The 16,788-nt window shown below is 40.3% G+C and overlaps 1 protein-coding gene across 1 annotated transcript in view; it reads left to right on the forward strand.

Moving 5' to 3' along the window:
* The window catches only part of PREX2 (phosphatidylinositol-3,4,5-trisphosphate dependent Rac exchange factor 2), a 194,521-nt gene that overhangs the window by 140,586 nt on the left and 37,147 nt on the right, over nt 1–16,788 (forward strand). The window contains exons 31-34 of the mRNA XM_054984937.1: nt 3,193–3,234; nt 4,163–4,380; nt 7,838–7,940; nt 16,245–16,388. Of these exons, the coding sequence (XP_054840912.1) occupies nt 3,193–3,234; nt 4,163–4,380; nt 7,838–7,940; nt 16,245–16,388 (507 nt within the window). The remainder of the gene's footprint in view (nt 1–3,192; nt 3,235–4,162; nt 4,381–7,837; nt 7,941–16,244; nt 16,389–16,788) is intronic.

Consider the following 16,788-nt stretch of genomic DNA (forward strand, 5'->3'; position numbering starts at 1 on the left):
AGAAGACATATTTGAAGATCCTTCCCAGAAAAGAAAATTCTTTTCATTTTTTATCCATATCACAAATGATTATTTTTCTTTCATTGTGATTTAAGATAATTTGGTATAATTAATTGTTTGGATTAGATAGGTGTGTTTTGCAGAATAATATTTATATCAAATTTTCTGGGAATCTGCTCTTGTCTGTTCCCTCTAGATTCCCCAAATTTCAGGAGGATTAGACCCTGGGATCCAATCCTGTGGGCTCCTATACAAGCTTTCCCTGCCACTCTCTGTTGTTTACCGTGGAGGAAACATTTCCAAGCCTTTTAAATTCCATGTCTCCCTCCCTTTGCTTGAGATACTCTAGTTCAATGTTAACTCCCTTGCAAGCTTATTGTTGAACCAGAGAATCCCAATGTCAAACCAGAGGAGAATCCATTTACTGAAATGGAATGGTGGTGTATGAAGTCAAAGGGTTTAAAAGGAGCAAGCAGTGGCTTGAAGGGGCTGTTTTGGAGCTTGGGAGGGGAGAGCAGCAGAATGCGATGGGAACACACTCTGCCTGTTGCTGCTCTGCTGCCGCAGTGTGGTGCTCAGCTCGGCTCCATTCCTATCGAACTGCCTGCTCTCGCTGCTGCATCCAAATAATCCAGCCTAGCAGAGTCCGGGTACCTGAATTGGATCTGAGGTTCTTCAGTGAGAATCAGGAAAAATGGATTTATCTGGATTGTAATAAATCTGCCCCCCCACCTCGGTTCACAGACTCAGATTGCACTCCCCTAAAACAGACTTCCATCTTTTAAAACAACATCTAAAATAATTTTAGTGACTCAAGTATGTCATGAAAGTCCATTACAAATGTTAACTAAATAAATTGTGTAATGAATGGGCTTTTTGTCATACTTCTTTTCTATTGTGTATACTAAATTAAATTATTTGTTAATTAAAAGCTGATGTAAAATTAGGCAATTCCTTGCATGTATTTTATTTGTGCAGTGAGCCCTTAATAATAAAAATAAAATATCATACTATGGTTGGATTCAGTGGATCTACTGTGCTAATGGTTATGCTTTTGTCCAATGCAAGGAGCTTGATGGTAAAGGCACTTCCAAACATAAGGGAAGGCTCCTTGCACCTGATGAAATTGTTAACAGAGCGGATATGTGAAATCTATTTGCTGAATAAACCAAGTGAAATCTAAGAAGATAAAAGGAAGTTGTCATAAGTTCACAACAAAAACTGTCTCACCAGATTTATTCTGATCAGAGTTGCATTGCTTCCTTAAGAAAATGGAAAAGATGTTTAACTGATTGTAAAATATAAACCAAGAAATTAATTTTTAAAAGAATTGTGACCAGAAAAAAATAAATTTATTAAGGGTATGATCTTGGTGAACAGATTTTGGAGCTGGTAAGTGTTCTGCATGGATCTAGAGGGGGAGTGGGAACTAATCAATTCAGAGGAAAGAAAAACTGCATAAAGCAGTAGTGGTGAGGACCAGAGGATTATAGTATGAGATAAATGAAGAAAACAGATTTGGATGTGGCATAGTCTCAGAGGCTTTTGATACGTGCCTCCATAAAGTAATGGAATGGATAAGGGCCAATAAACTGAAGCTCATTCCAGGCAAGAATGAGGTGCTGTCTGGCAATGGACAATCTGCTTGGGGACTTCTGAATCAGCCTATCTTGGAGGGGATTGCACTTCTCCTGAATGAGCAGGTTTGTAGGTTGGGGATGCTGGATGCTGGCCTGGAGGCTAATGTCTCCTCTGTGGCACACTGTTTATCAGCTCTGGCTGGTTTTCCAGCTATGGCTGTTCCTCAAAAAACTTCATCAAGCCACAGGAATTCATGCTCTGATCACATCTAGCTTAGATTACTGGATTGTGCTCCATGAGGGGCCACCTTTGAAAACAGTTCAGAAGCTTCAACTGGTCTAAAAATGTGGCAGCCAGGTTATTGTCTGGGGATGGTTACAGGGATTATACCATTCCTGAGCTGAAGATTTGCACTAGTTACTCATCTATTTCCAGACACAATAAAATTTCTGGTTCTTATTTTAAAGGCCCTAAATAGCTTGAGGTCAGGGTGCCTGGACCATCTCCTCCTATACAATCTAGCCCACTAGTTGCATCTGCCTCTCAAGCCCTACTTTCTGTGCTCACACCTCAGAGGTGAGGCGGGTGGTGATTAGATACGTGGCATTTTCTGTGGTTGCACCTTACCTTTGGAATTTCTGCCCCCTTGAGGCTCGTATGGTGCCTACTTTATTTTTTTTAGGTGGCAAGGCCAAAACACCTTTTTATTGAGGCTTTTAATTAGGGGTTTTATCTTACCAGCTTTTTAATAGTCTGCTTCTGTTTTATGGATAGTTTTCATACTGTTTATTGTCCAATGGCAGGACACCATCAGAGACAGTGTAATGTCACTTCTGGGAAAAACCTGGAAATGACATCAGTCCTATCTAAAAATCCCCAGAAACTCTATAATAAAATTGGCAATTCCTAATGAGGCAATTCCTAGAAAGGACTGATGTCACTTCTGGGTTTTCACCAGAACCACCAAAAAGAGAGGACAGATATCACTTCCGGGCTTTTCTAATATGACATATTTTGGGATTGGTTTTTAGAAGTGCTGAGGGGAGGAAAAACAAACTGTGATTTGTGATTTTGATTTTAAGGGTAACTGCAAACCACTATTAGAGAGATTGGGTGAAATAGTAAACTGACTTGCAAACTACCAGAAAGTACATCAAAGTATGAGGAAGAAGGAGGACACACTCTACCCTGAGGCTCATTCATATTACTCCAAACCATGGTGTGATATTATGGCTGAACGATCCCAGTGTGACAGAAAATATATATATTATGTTTTTTGTTTGTACTGAGTGTAAAAGTGCAGGTGAGGGATAATAAACCAAGACCATCCAGGGCCTCCAAATTGTTGAAAGCCTGCACAGATCAGTCAGCAGATGGCAGCAGACTGGGTTAAAACTTACTAGAAATATGGTGATCAGTTCAGCTACATAATATATATTGGTACTTCATGAGTAACTTTTTAAACTGTATGTTTACAACATACATGATTCCATCTTAAAAGATATAAATGAGAAGATTGGTTAAAATCACTAGAAATATGCATTAAAAGATTAGTTTCAAATTCATTTTGGAGGATTTTTTTCCTTCAAGGTTTTTTTTTTTTTTTTACAGAAGTTAAAGCAAGGATCCTTCTAGCACTCCTTGAATATACAGGTACTTTTTATAAATCAATTGCTATATTTTTACCAGTAGTTCTCTCTCTCCAGATGTCCTGTTAAGTTGTTCTAAACTCAAGCAATACCCATTTGATATGAAAAAAATGGTAATGGACTAAAATTATTAAATGTGTGAATTTGAGCCCTACCAAATTGATATAAAGTGTGAAGAAGTGCATTTTGAGAAATGGGAGATATAATTGAATAGAAATTATAAGGCAGAAAAACAAGAAAAATAAACATTTACATAATACAAATTAAAGAGGAAAAAGATTTATCTAGACCTGAAAAGGATTGCAGAAGGTTTAGTCTGTGGATTGAAAGACAAGGGTTTAAGCAGGACTGATTTTGCTTATTTATTTGTGTTATTTATTGCCTGTCTTCCTCACTGAGACTCAAAGTGGATTACACAGCGTAAGTCATTACGATCCATTGCTGAAGCATTCATTAATGATACAATAGGGAATAGGTTGCAGAAATTTGAAAAGAAGCAGAAATCTGATACAGAGCTGAAACAAAATATAAGGAATATAACACTACATATTAAAGTTCTGCATGAACCTCAAACCCGAAGAACTAGTCAAATAAATATAGTTGGATTTTCATTATTTCAGCGACTTATGAAATGGTTTGGAATGAGTCAGTTTGTAATAGATAAAATATTTTGACCATAAATGATCATCTATTGTTTTCATTATGATCTACAAACACACTACATAGGCAGAGCATAGTGTTTACTTATCAAAAACAAGAATTTCATGAAGCCACATTACTTGAGGCTTAATAGTGGCTTTTGTGTATTTAACATTTTTCCTCATAATATAATGGCATGACTTCTTCAAGAAAAATTATAGTTTCTGTTAATTTACTATACAATGAATGTATTATTCCTTGTTTATTTTTCTCCTTTGCTGTCATTTTTTCAGATAGTGAGATACAGCTCAGGCGAGACATGGTCTTCTGCCAGAGTCTAGTGGCCACAGTTTGTGCCTTTTCAGAGCAACTAATGGCTGCTCTAAATCAGATGTTTGACAATAGCAAGGAATGTGAAATGGAGACACAAGAGGCCAGCAAAAGGTGGTTGGAACAGATATCCATTGCAGGTGTCCTTCTTAATTTCCAGTCACTATTGTCGCCAAACCTGGTGAGAATTTCAGTGTATTTTCCTGTTTCATTCTGTATAAAATTCTTATTGTCCTTACCAAAAAGCTGCTAGAATCAATCTTTGCTGAGAAAAAGGAGTGATTGTCTACAGTGTGTGTGTGTTATGTGCTGTCAAGATGCCTCTGACCTATGGTGACTATGAATGAAAGACCTCCAAAACATCCTATCACTAACAGACTTGCTCAGATCATGCAAACTGGAGGTTGTGTGGCTTCTTTTATTGAGTCAAGCCATCTCATTTTAGCTCTTCCTCTTTTCATACTGCTTTCCACTTTTCCTAGCATTATTGACTTTTCCAGAGAATTCGGCCCACCTGGATGGCAGCACAGCAGCTTGGACAGGGGCCGCGTTTGCAGCCCTGGAAGAAGGAAGGCAGTTGGACATTTCCTAGGCATCCGAGGGCTTTGCTGGATGGGCGGAGCCAAAGGCATATTTGCCTGCTCCTCCCTTCCCCAGCACACAGTTGTCTTTGTTGCTCGGCCCACCCACCCTCCCTATAGCAGTGTAGGATTAGCTGGTTGCTGTTTATCAGGGCCAGGTAGGAATTTTTCTCCTCTTCCAATTGGCATAAGGAGAGGTGTTTTTTGCCTACCTTGTACTGCAGGATGGAGTCCTAATAATTGATACGGTGGAGCTGTAAATATTTTGGCCACTGGCAGGTTAGGATGGGAAAATGAGCAGGATAGTGATCCCCTTGGCACATTCCCATTGGTGGGGAATTGGGGTCTGTCAGGAGCTCCATGGCAGCCATTTGCAAGGGCAAACTGCCACGTGGCTCCCCTGTACAAGTAAGGCCCTTCTGCTGTACAGCAAGGTGCTGCAGGCTTGGAGGGGGAACCACTTGCCTGGCTGGTCAGGTCCCAGCCATGCCTTGTATGGCTCACCCCTGCAGCAGTGGGGGCTCACCCAGACAGGTCAAGGTGGAGGTCATGGGTGACCCCAGGGCTTGACCTGTACCGCTAGTTAGTTAGATCCCTTGCCATATTCACAGTTTATGTTGAAATTAATAAAGTGACCCAATTTTATACCCAAGCTTTGTGTCTGCCTTTTATTTCAACTGGGGGGGGGAATCTTCTATTCTCATGATGTGACTAAATACAATAGCCTCAGTTTTGTCATTTTAGCTTCTAGGGAGCATCCACGCTTGATTTGATCGAGTGCCCACTTATTTGTCTTTTTGGCCATCCATATATAGTAATGGGGAATACCATAGTTTGGATTATCTTGATCTTGGTTTCCAGAGAGACATCTTTATCTTTAAGGATCTTTTCTAGCTCCCTCACAGCTGCTTTTCCAAGTCTCAATCTTCTTCTGATTTACTCATCGCAGTCTCCCTTTTGAGTGATGATTGAGCCAAGGAATAGAAAATCTTGAACCATTTCAATTTCCTCATTGTCAACTTAAAAATTGTGGAGTTCCTTAGTGGTCATTACTTTTGTAATCTTGATGTTCAGCTGTAATCCTGCTTTGGCGCTTTCTCCTTTAACCTTTATCAGTAGTCATTTCAAGTCTACAGTATTTTCTGCCAGTAACATGGTGTCATCTGCATATCGCAGATTTTTAATGTTCCTTCCACCAATTTTTGCTCCACCTTCTTCTAGATCTAATCCAGCTTTCCTTATGTCATACTTTGCATAGAAGTTGAACAGGTAGGGAGATAATATGCATCCTTTGCCAATTGGAAACCATTCTGTTTTCCCATATTCTGTCCTGGTAGTATCTTCTTGCCCAGAGTACAGGTTGCTCATCAAAACAATTTTTACAGGCATCCCATTTAATTCAGTTTGCACCCTTAAGTTATGTATGTTCTCTAGAAAATTGATAAATTGAACTAATAAGCAAACTGCCATACATTCACTTTTACTTTTTACTTTAAATTAATAATAGCTTATGTTGGAAAGTTGGAATAAGAAAAGTAATTGGATAATTCAAATTAATATATACATACTCCCCGTATGCAAATCATTGATTTTGGCCCTTGTTGCCTCCTTAGAGTTGTTAGGTGATAATTTAAGTGACAGTAAATTTCATAACTGGCAGAATTTCCTTCAGGTTCTGAACTCTAGATGTATTAACCTTCTTCTCCTTTAGTGCCTTAGCCCACCACACTTCCTAGCTAGCCAAACACTCCTTGTCTGTCTACAGTTTTCCTGCTGATTTGTACTGCCAGTACTATATCAATGCCAAATGTGTAATTTCCCCTCATTTCTACTTTTTCTCCGTCTTTCTTCAGTTCTAAGTTTACAGTTCCAGTTATTTCAAGGATCCTGCATTTTAGGCCACTGCTTTTTCCTTAGTCAACTTGCTTGATCAGCCTGTCTACCACTTCTGGGGTCCACAACCTTGTTTAGCCTTCGGGCACTTTTGAGAAAAGATAGCGGGCACCACAAGATAGCTGCCGTGTGAAGCAATAGCATAATGTTAGGTGTCTCTAAAGTTAAAAATCATCCTAGGATGAAGCAGCTATTTCCAGACGGGTGCTTCCTGTAGCTCCAAAGGTGATGCCTTCTTGGGTCTTCTGAAACAACCAGTGAGACAGAGGAAAACCAAGGATTGGCTCTTTGATTTGAGGAAAAGATATTCTGGGGGGAAAGCAAGTAGGTATCAGTAAACATATTGACAGGCATCATATTGGGGATCACTGCTCTAGAGCATACAGCCATTCTCAGCCTGTCCCAGGTGAGGTATTAACCACACAAAAGGTCAAATTGACAACTATGCCTGCCATCACAGAAGCTCAACTTTATTTTTTAGTTCCTTGAACTGAACATTCTGTGCAACCACCAGTATTGTTACTTCTTTTTATTTATTTAGAGTTTCTGTCTTTTACAAGTAGATAAATAATACTATAAATTTTAATTTTTTCTTGATTTGCTAGTAAATTAAGGAAGGTTTCAGAAAATATAACGTCATCAATTACGTTGGTTTCTATTGTAGCTTCTGTAGTTTTTTTTACTTTGTGGACAAATGTTATTCTAGATGAATGCTTGTCCTTAGTGAGCATTCAGTCAAGTGAGTTGAGGATATTGCAATTCCTTTTTATAATCATAAGTAATATACAGAAATACCTTTTCATTCTAAATATTAATGCACATATTTTAAAAATTTAAACTCACTTTGTTTTACAGTATTTCTAAGTTTACTTACTTGCTTGAGTAATAATGACAGTTCCATGAAATTAAATGCTACAGCCAACACATCAAACTGTAAATTAACTTACTTCGTGCAACATATTTGAGCATTGTTAATAATCATCTTTTGACAGCAGAAGATGGAGTGAAAATTCAATAGAAATAGATCTATCTTCAGTTATCCATGAGATTTAATTGGATTAACTACTTTAGAGAAACAGGATATGACTATCTGCAGTTAATGTTAATAATCACATACATCAATTTAGAGAGATTACTAGCCTCAAGATACTATTTTTCTTCCAGACTGATGAACAATCTATGCTAGAAGACACACTGGTTGCATTGTTTGACCTAGAGAAAGTTACATTTTATTTTAAACTATCTGAACAAGAGCCTGTAGTTGCAAGTGAGTATGGCTAATGCTAAGTATATTTATGCTTTCCATTTTTCATTCAAAATATGGGATTGTATAAATGCAGCTGTGATGGACTGCATTGTTCAGACTTGTAAGACTCTACTTGGTCTCTCTGCTTGGGCTTTTACTGGAAAATGGTCTGGGGGGAGTGCTGTGACTGTTTCTGTCTTTCCAGCTTGTCTGATGATCTTGGCTGAAGTTTACAGTTTTTCGTTGCCTAACTTTGGACAACGGCTTTCATGTATCCCTCCTCCTAGCAGTTAAAGCACACTATCCTTCCCTTCCTATTTGGCTTAGAAGTGTTCCGTCTCACAGGGTTGGTTTTAAATGGCTCAGTTTTCTCTGAGGTGCCCCAAACTTTATTTTTCTTGATGCAGGGTGGGAAAAGAGGTCTTCCCAAGTCCCCTTCTATCTCATCTACTAAAGTGGCAGCCTCATTAACCGTCTTTAACTTTTTATCCCTCAGAAACCATCTAAGTTGTGTGGAAACTTGTCTATAAAACAGTTCTAAACCTATTAATTGCTTCAATTCTTCAAATGTCTGTTCTTTACTTCCCTCAACCCATCTGTTCAAGGCTCTATCCAAATGACAAGCTCACTGTGTGTATGTTTCGCCCTGTTTTCTTTTAATTTCCTGAAAGCTTTTCTACTTTGTTCAGTGGGTAGCCCAAATCTAAGTCTGACCCTTTCTCATTCCTCATCTCTAAGTACACTCAGAGCCAAGCTACAAGAGATGAATTACACGAGGAGGAGCACATGAAGGGAGTCACAATGTTAGCTGGAAAGCTGAGTTTTAAAAGAGATCAGAAGGCTTTGACAATTTCCCCTCTCTACAGAGCCAGGGAGATCACTGCTCGGAGGGTTTGTTAATTTCCTCTTTGCCTCCCAAAGGCTCTGTCAGTTTCACCTCCCCTTCTAAGAGGTGAAAAGGAAATAAACAAATCTGAGCAGTGATTTCCCTTGCTTTGTAGAGAGGAGAAATTAACAAAGCCTTTTGATCTCTTTTAAAACTCAGCTTCCTGGCTAAAATTGTGACTCCCTTCACGTGCTCCTCCTTGTGTAATTCGTCTCTTATAGCTTAGCTCTCAGTCCTCCACAAATCTGTGGGTGCAAATCATTCTGTCCTCATCTGGAACCTCAAAATTGTTCAAGACTGAAGAGAAATGCCTCTATATCATCTTCTATTTGATAACATAGAAACTTCTTTTGTTCCACTAAGGTATTTTTCCCACCTCTCTGTGGAAGTGGCAATTCTGGCCTTAACTGAATTTCCTTCATCTTCATATTAAACATTTCTTTTTCATGTTCCCAGATTCCCTCTCTCTCTCTCCAGTTGTGCCGTTTTTGCTAATTCTTTTTCTCTATCTGCCTGAATTTTGGCTGTTGTTCTTTCTCTGCTTCAATTCTGTTTTTTTTCTTTATTTGCTTCTAATTTTTTCCAGTTCAATTTTAATTTTCAAAATTTCTACCTCCTGACTATGATCCTCCTCAGAGGATGTTTCCTCTCCCTCACCTCCATGTGGCTCTCTAGGTCTACATGGTGGTGCCATTTCTGACAGGAATTCTGTGGTAATTCCTCACAAACGTATAGAATATTTTCTTATTTTAATTTATATCTATGGTAGGAAAAACTAGTTGTGGGTTTTATTTTCATATCATCATGACTAGGGGTGTGCAACAACAACAGAAAAATTGGGTTTCCTGCTTCGGAATCTCCAAAGCAGAAAAAGAGTTGGAAATAAGTGATTTCCGAAGCTGCAAGCCACTTTGGAAATCGCTTATTAACCCACTTCAGAGTGCTCCGTAAAGATTTGGAGCGCACCAACAAACTTCCTGCCCCACCGCTTAGGAGGAGATTTCCTCCTCCCCCTCCCATCAGGTGAAATAAGTGGTGGGTGGTAGTTTTTAACCCCTGCAGCTTTGCTTCAGCTGGCAGGTGGGGAAGCCCCCGACTGCCAGCTGAAGCTGGTGTTTAAAGCACTCCTTTCCATGCCCTTTCCATGTTCCCAGTTGATGTTTAAAGCTCCCATTTCAGGGCTTCCCCAGGCTTCAGCTGAGGGGTAAATCTCCCCCTCCAGGTGAATCCCTGTCTCCCAGATGAAGTTTAAAGTGCCCATTTCAGGTCTTCCCTACACTTCAGCTGGCAGGTGGGGGTACTTCCCCACCTACCAGCTGAAGTTTAAAGCTCCTTTCCAGCACTTTAAATTCAAACCCTGAGGCTGGCTGCAGCTGACTGGCAGAGGAGAGAGCTCCCTCACCAGTCAGCTGAAGCCAGCCGCAGGGTTTGAAAGTTCCCTGATGGTTTCCGAAGTGACCCAAATTGCTTCAGGAAGCTCAGTTTTAGCATTTCTGAATCAGAGCCAACATGCTGGGTCCGATTTGGAAATCACGAATCTGTACAAAATGGGTCTGATTTGGATATTTATCCCGAATTGTAAACCTGAATCATACACCCCTGACCATAACTCTGACACCAAGTATGGTGCCCCTCCCCCTTTTTTATTTAAACTACTTCAATGGCACTAGAGGCATTTTCAAATTCAAACAAAATATTTTATTTAACATAGAGGGGAAAGGTCAGATGAAATCAGAAGTTGAAAATTTCTGAGGTAACACAATATAGATAACTCTGAGGTAAAGTCCGTTTCAGACTAATGAGAGTTTCTTAAGCTTTTCACAGTTACTTAAATCCTTATGTTGAGATGCTTTTGTCTCAGTGTTTTCCAAATCACTCTAATACACTTTCTTGTCTTACTCTTTTGGTTGTAAGAAGGTTGGTATCCTCTTTCTGTACCCAGATCCCTTCTCTTGAAACATCAGTACTCATCTTTAGTTTTAACTGAATCTTAAGGTCTTCAAAGGCATTTCTAACCACACCAGACCACAGACCACCAGACCTCTTTACTCCTCAGTACTAAGTCCCTGTTTGACTGAGTAGGAAAATTCTTCTTTCACTAGAAGATCTATCCTCTTTCTTTGGCCCAAATGGGAGTTGTTGGCTATTTCCCAAACTTCCTTGTCAACTTTCCCAGTTTTCCTATCTGTGTTAAATTGTTCTCAGTCAGGGCTGAAAACAGACTCTCCTCTTCCCAGCCTCCAGTTCAGAAGTCTTTCCCTGTTCAGCTCATGCTACCCAATCAAATCCCTTGGAGTAGCCTGTCACTCAAGGTTCTCTGTTTCTGTGAATTCCATGAAGAATTAACCGTTAACAGTCCTTCAGCTCTTTTTACAGCACTTCTAAGCTTTTAAAAAGTGCAGTCTGTCACAGCAGCATAGCTAAATATTATCTTCTCTGTGTCCTATCAGATGTGGGCATATATATAGCTCTTGGTTTGTAATAAATATGTTTTTATTTTAAAGCAGGGCTTTTTTTCAGCAGGAACGCAGTGGAATGGAGTTCCAGAACCTCTTGAAAATGGCCACATCGCTGGTGGCCCCGCCCCCTGATCTCCAGACAGAGGGGAGATTAGATTGCCTTCCGCATCTCTCATCGGCATAGAAGCCAATCTAAACTCCCCTCTGGCTGGAGATCAGGGGGCAGGGCCACCAGCCATGTGACCATTTTCTCTGAGGGCAACCCACTGAGTTCTACCACGTCTTTTCCCAGGAAAAAAGCCCTGTTTTAAAGTAAAACCAGATGTAAGATTCCTACAATGCAGTCCTAGGAACAATTCCCTAGGACTAAGCACCACTGAATAGACATGAGTAGGATTCTGAATATTCCTTTTTAGGACAAAGAACATAAGAATGTGAGAAGACCCCTGCTGAATCAAACCAGTAGTCCATCTATTTCAGCATCCTGTCTCACATGGTGGCCAACCAGTTGGTATGGAGGGCCAACATAGGGGCATAGAGGCTGAGGCCTTCCCCTGAAGTTGTCTCCTGGCACTCATATTGAAAGGTTCACTGACTCTGAATATGGAGGTTCCCTTTATTCATCATGGCTAGTAGACACTGCTAGACCTATCCTCCATGGCTGTCTAATCCCCTTCTAAAGCTGACTGTGCCTGTGGCCATCACTGCATCCTCTGGTAGCGAATTCCACATCTTAATCACTTCTTGTGATTTACTTTTGTCCATCCTGAATCTACTGGTCATCAGCTTCATTGGATGCCCTTGAGGGTCTCACTACATGAGACAAAATACACTTGTTTTACAAAATACACTCAAATTACCCATGAAATTCAAGTGTATTTGAGTGTAATTCGAGTGTAATTCAAGTGTGTTTTGTCATGTGTGGTTTGACCCTGAGTTCTAATATTATGAGAGAGGGAGAAAAAGTACTGTCTGTACACCCTCTCTACCACATGCATGATTTTATGAACCTCTGTTTAACAATTATGTTTTAGCTCTGCCTTGGATCTTTTTAATTCAGCTCCTCGTTACATTTTATTAAATTTTTATCTTGGGAGGGCCCTTTTTTCTCCACACAGACAGAGCTTCATGTATTCTCTACTTTACCCAGGCTTCTACCTCAAGAACACTTTTCCTTTGGAGTTTGAATTCCAGCTGTGGTATTTTGCCCTCTCTGTGTGACTTATATATTACTTACCCCCAAAAGGTTTTTGCAGCCACCAAAGGCTTTTGCCTTAAATCTTTTTGGTTATGAAGGCTTGTTATAGGTTATGAAGGCTTGTTATATATGAAGGCTTATGAAGGCTTGTTATAGATGAGAGTTTGACAGAACTGTCAGAGAATGGGAATGGCTGTAAGATAAAAAAAGGGATCATTTTTTTGCTTAGCAAAAAGTAGAATTTATTGATAAGTACGTAAGTGTGATGATTGCAGAGTACTGATAAGCATATTAGTTTCAGAATAGTTCTTAAGTTTGTTGGTTTCAAAATAGTCATATATTCTTAAAGGTATACTCACAGACCCAGTCACAAAGATTAATTTTCCACACAGATCTTCACTAACAGAATAAACACTCCTCTCATTCACTCAGACATAAATTCACTCAGGCTTTTTCACGTAGCTTGCTTGACCTGGATGGAATAAGCTTTTTCTAAGATACAAACAGACTGACCCAGGCTCACATACACTGCCTTAGACAGAATTTATCTGAACTCCACACAAATTCACTGAGTGAGACCCTTTTCAGGCTTCCACAAATATAGCCTTACATAGCCAGAATGAACACTTCTACTCAGCACTCAGACTAAAAACTGCAGTTCACTTCATCCCTTAGGGTACAGCTACTATCCAATCACAGCATATTCTACTCACCCATCTTTCTTCAGAGGCCTGCATTTAAACCCACAGTAAGGAATATTTAAAACCCACACATTAATATGCACTCTTTATATTCAAAGCATTATATTGTATCATCATTCCTCCCTCCAGTCATCACTTTTCAAAACTGAAAAGTCCCAGACTTCAGTTTTCCTCATAGGAAAAGTGTTCCAATCTTCTCATCTTGATTGCCATTTTCTGTACTTTCTCCATCTTTGCAATATCCTTTTTGAGATACGATGAGTAGAACTGCACACAGTATTCCAAATGGGGCAGCACCATAGATCTATATAAGATAATTATAATATTGGCTGTTTTATTTTCAGTCCATTTCCTAATAATCCCTAGCATAGTTTGCATTTTCACTGCTGTGAAAAAGCTGTGTTGAGCTGTGAATCAGTACTCTGCTGGTTCAGATCCCACTACTTCCATGAGCTCAGCAGGTAGCCCTGGGTAAGCCACTTCTCTCAGCCCCAGTTCTGCAGATGCATTGTGGTAATAATAATAGCACTGACTTTGTTCACTGCTAGGGGGGCACTAATCTGTCTGGAAGAGTGGTATATAAGTGCAGTTATCATCATCATCATCATCATCATCATCATCATCATCATCATCATCACCTTCTATTACACTGAGTTGACACTTTCATTGAGCTGTCCACTACAGCTCCAGGGTCTCTTTCCCTCTTAGTCTCAGCAAATTAAAACCCCATTAGTATTTACTTAAAGTTGGGTTTTTGTTCTAATGTGCATCACCATATACTTTCCTACATTGAACTTCATTTGCCTCATTGTTGCCCAGTCTATGGAGATCCTCTTGGAGCCCTTCACAGTCAGCTGTGTCCTCTGCAAACTTGGCCACTACACAATTTACCACCAGTTCCAGATCATTTATGAATAAATTAAATAGCACTGGCCCCAATACTAATCCTTATGGGACCTCATTGCTTACTTCCCTCCATTGTGAGAACTGTAAATTTATTCCTACTCTTTGCTTCCTGTTGCTTAACCAGTTTTTAATTCATAAGAGGACCCATCCTCTTATCCCATGACCAGGGCACATTTTGAGCAGGACCGTGCCATAATACTGTTCTGGCAGTTCTCCAAAGAGGCCACGTGTCTGGTGGCCCCGCCCACCTGATTTCCAGCCATTCGGGGCCTGTTTCAGCCTGGATTGGGGCCGAAATGGCCCAGATGGGGGCTAAAATGGCCCGGATTGGGTTGGTGCTGTTTTGGTCCTGATCCGAGCCCAAACGGGCCCAAAAGAGCCATTTTCGGTCATTTTGGGCCTGTTTCAGCCTGGATTGCGGCCAAAATGGTCCGGATTGGGGCCAAAATGGCCCAGATTGGGGCCGAAATGGCCTGGATCGGGTCAGTGCCAGGCAGGGGAGGGTTCCCCCACCTGGCACCAACCCTGTCCAGGCCATTTCAGCCCCGATCCAGGCCCAAAAGGGCCACTTTCAGCTGTTTGGGGCCCTTTTCAGACAGGATCGGGGCTGAAATAGCCCAGATTGGGTCGGTACCAGGTAGGGAACCTCTTTAAGTCTAAGAACACCAACATCTCTCATACAAGTCAGCAACTTAAGAACCACACCAGGTGTTTTGTGCCTCACATCAGTGACGTATTCAGTTCAAAAACCTAAGTTATTCCAGTTTTTAAACACCTGCCTACATACCTTCTTATTTTACCTACTTGTAAATAAACCTTCTGTTTCATTTTGAATCTCCCTAAGCCTCATGTGCCAGTTCCTTTCCAAAGGAAGTGCAAACCCTTTTTCTTTCCCCTACTTTGCCTTGGCTGGGTAACCATACCACTTATATGGTTCTTAAGGGTGGGACAAGAAAGAAGGTTGATGCTACACCATGCTACTAAAGGCTTCCCAGCCCAGTATTCAGCTTCATACACTTAGTTAGGAGAGTTGTTACCTCACAGTAGAGGAAGGTCAGCCCAAGCCTGAGTTAGACAAGGGTTTGTGACACACCCATTATTACCAAATTATCTGCTTTAGTCACTTCTCTTATTTCCTTCTTTTTCTCAAAATTAGCCTCAAGGGTTCGATCAGGTGGATGATAGTATACCCATACCTTTAAGTAACCCTTAGGGCTCAATATTTCTACCCATATTGCTTCTGTGGGAGTTCATTCCCCTGATGCCTTCTAACTTATTTGATTCTATGGACTCTTTAATATACAAGGCAACCCCTTCCCTAACATGTCCCTCCCAGTCATGCATGTAGTGCTTATACCCAGGGATGACCCTCTCACATTGATTTTCCCTATTCCACCATGTTTCTGAGGCACCCACTATATCTAAATTGTCATTTAGCATCAAGTGCTCCAGCTCTCCTATCTTGCTTCAGAGGTTTCTAGCATTGGCATTCAGATACTGTAATGTGTTTTCTTCTCCAACAACCCTCTGTTCCCTCCAATCTTTGCCATTATATTCTCACTCCCAAGTTCTATTGTGTTCCTACCAATATCACCGTGAGTGTCTACACTATCTTCTCTTTGGTCTGACTTATCGTGAACTGGAGGCTCCCCAGCTTCTGTCAGCATTCTAGATCCTAGAAAGCAATTGAAAGCAAGAGACCAAGTGGGTCCCATTTTATTAAATTGGGTTTACTCCCAGGAAAGTGTTTTTAGGATTGTAGTCAAAATTTCCCAACAATAGTTAGGGGCTTGGACATGCAATGGGTTTTGCACATTCCTAATAATATGTGTTCATACATGTTGTAGAGGTTGAGGGAAAACCAAAGGCTGAAGAATGGTGAAAGTTTTAAAATTTACCCAGTTCTGTTTATCCAAGGTAAAATACATTTTGTGTGGCATCTTCAGGCACATGGAAATACAGCCTAAATTATATTTGCTGTGATATTACAGGAATTAAGAAATATAAGAATATTTATGCTATGTCTTTTTTTCCTATTGCTTCTTCCCTCTTCTGTAGTATTTACTACTATTCTACTACTACTCTACTACTCTTCTCTATTTGTTAAAATAGTGTTGAGAAGAGATAATGATTGAGTTCTTGCCTTTGGTTAAATTGTATTATGACTATTTTCAGATACGCCAATCCTTTATCAAGCAGAAGGAAGTCGGCAAGCCTTGAAAGTTTACTTTTATCTTGATAGTTACAATTTTGAACAACTTCCTCAAAGGCTGAAGAATGGTGGAGGTTTTAAAATTTACCCAGTTCTGTTTGCCCAAGGTAAAATCCATTTTTTCTTTTTTCCATGCATTAGAATTTAGGAGGAATAGACCATAACTTTGAGTATGTTTATATTCTTGAACACCTAAGGCATTCTTTAAAAAATAATATATATATAGGTACATGTTCCTTACACATCTGATTCTGCACCATTTTGCCACCCTAGTTGTAATGAAGAGACAGGCACCAAAGCTGGATCTAAGGGCCACTATTAAATTAACCTCAACATCATACATCAACCAATAACTGTGACAAGGGTCAACTAGTGGTACAGGTCAAGCCACAGGGTCACCCCTGGACTGCTGTCTTGTCCTGTCTGGGCAAGCCCTGAAGCCCCGGATGCAAGCCCTCCATGCAAATGGTTAGGACCTGGCCGGCCAGGCAATTTGGTTCCCTTCCT

Source organism: Eublepharis macularius, chromosome 7 (assembly GCF_028583425.1).
Source record: "Eublepharis macularius isolate TG4126 chromosome 7, MPM_Emac_v1.0, whole genome shotgun sequence".
Lineage (NCBI taxonomy): Eukaryota > Metazoa > Chordata > Lepidosauria > Squamata > Eublepharidae > Eublepharis > Eublepharis macularius.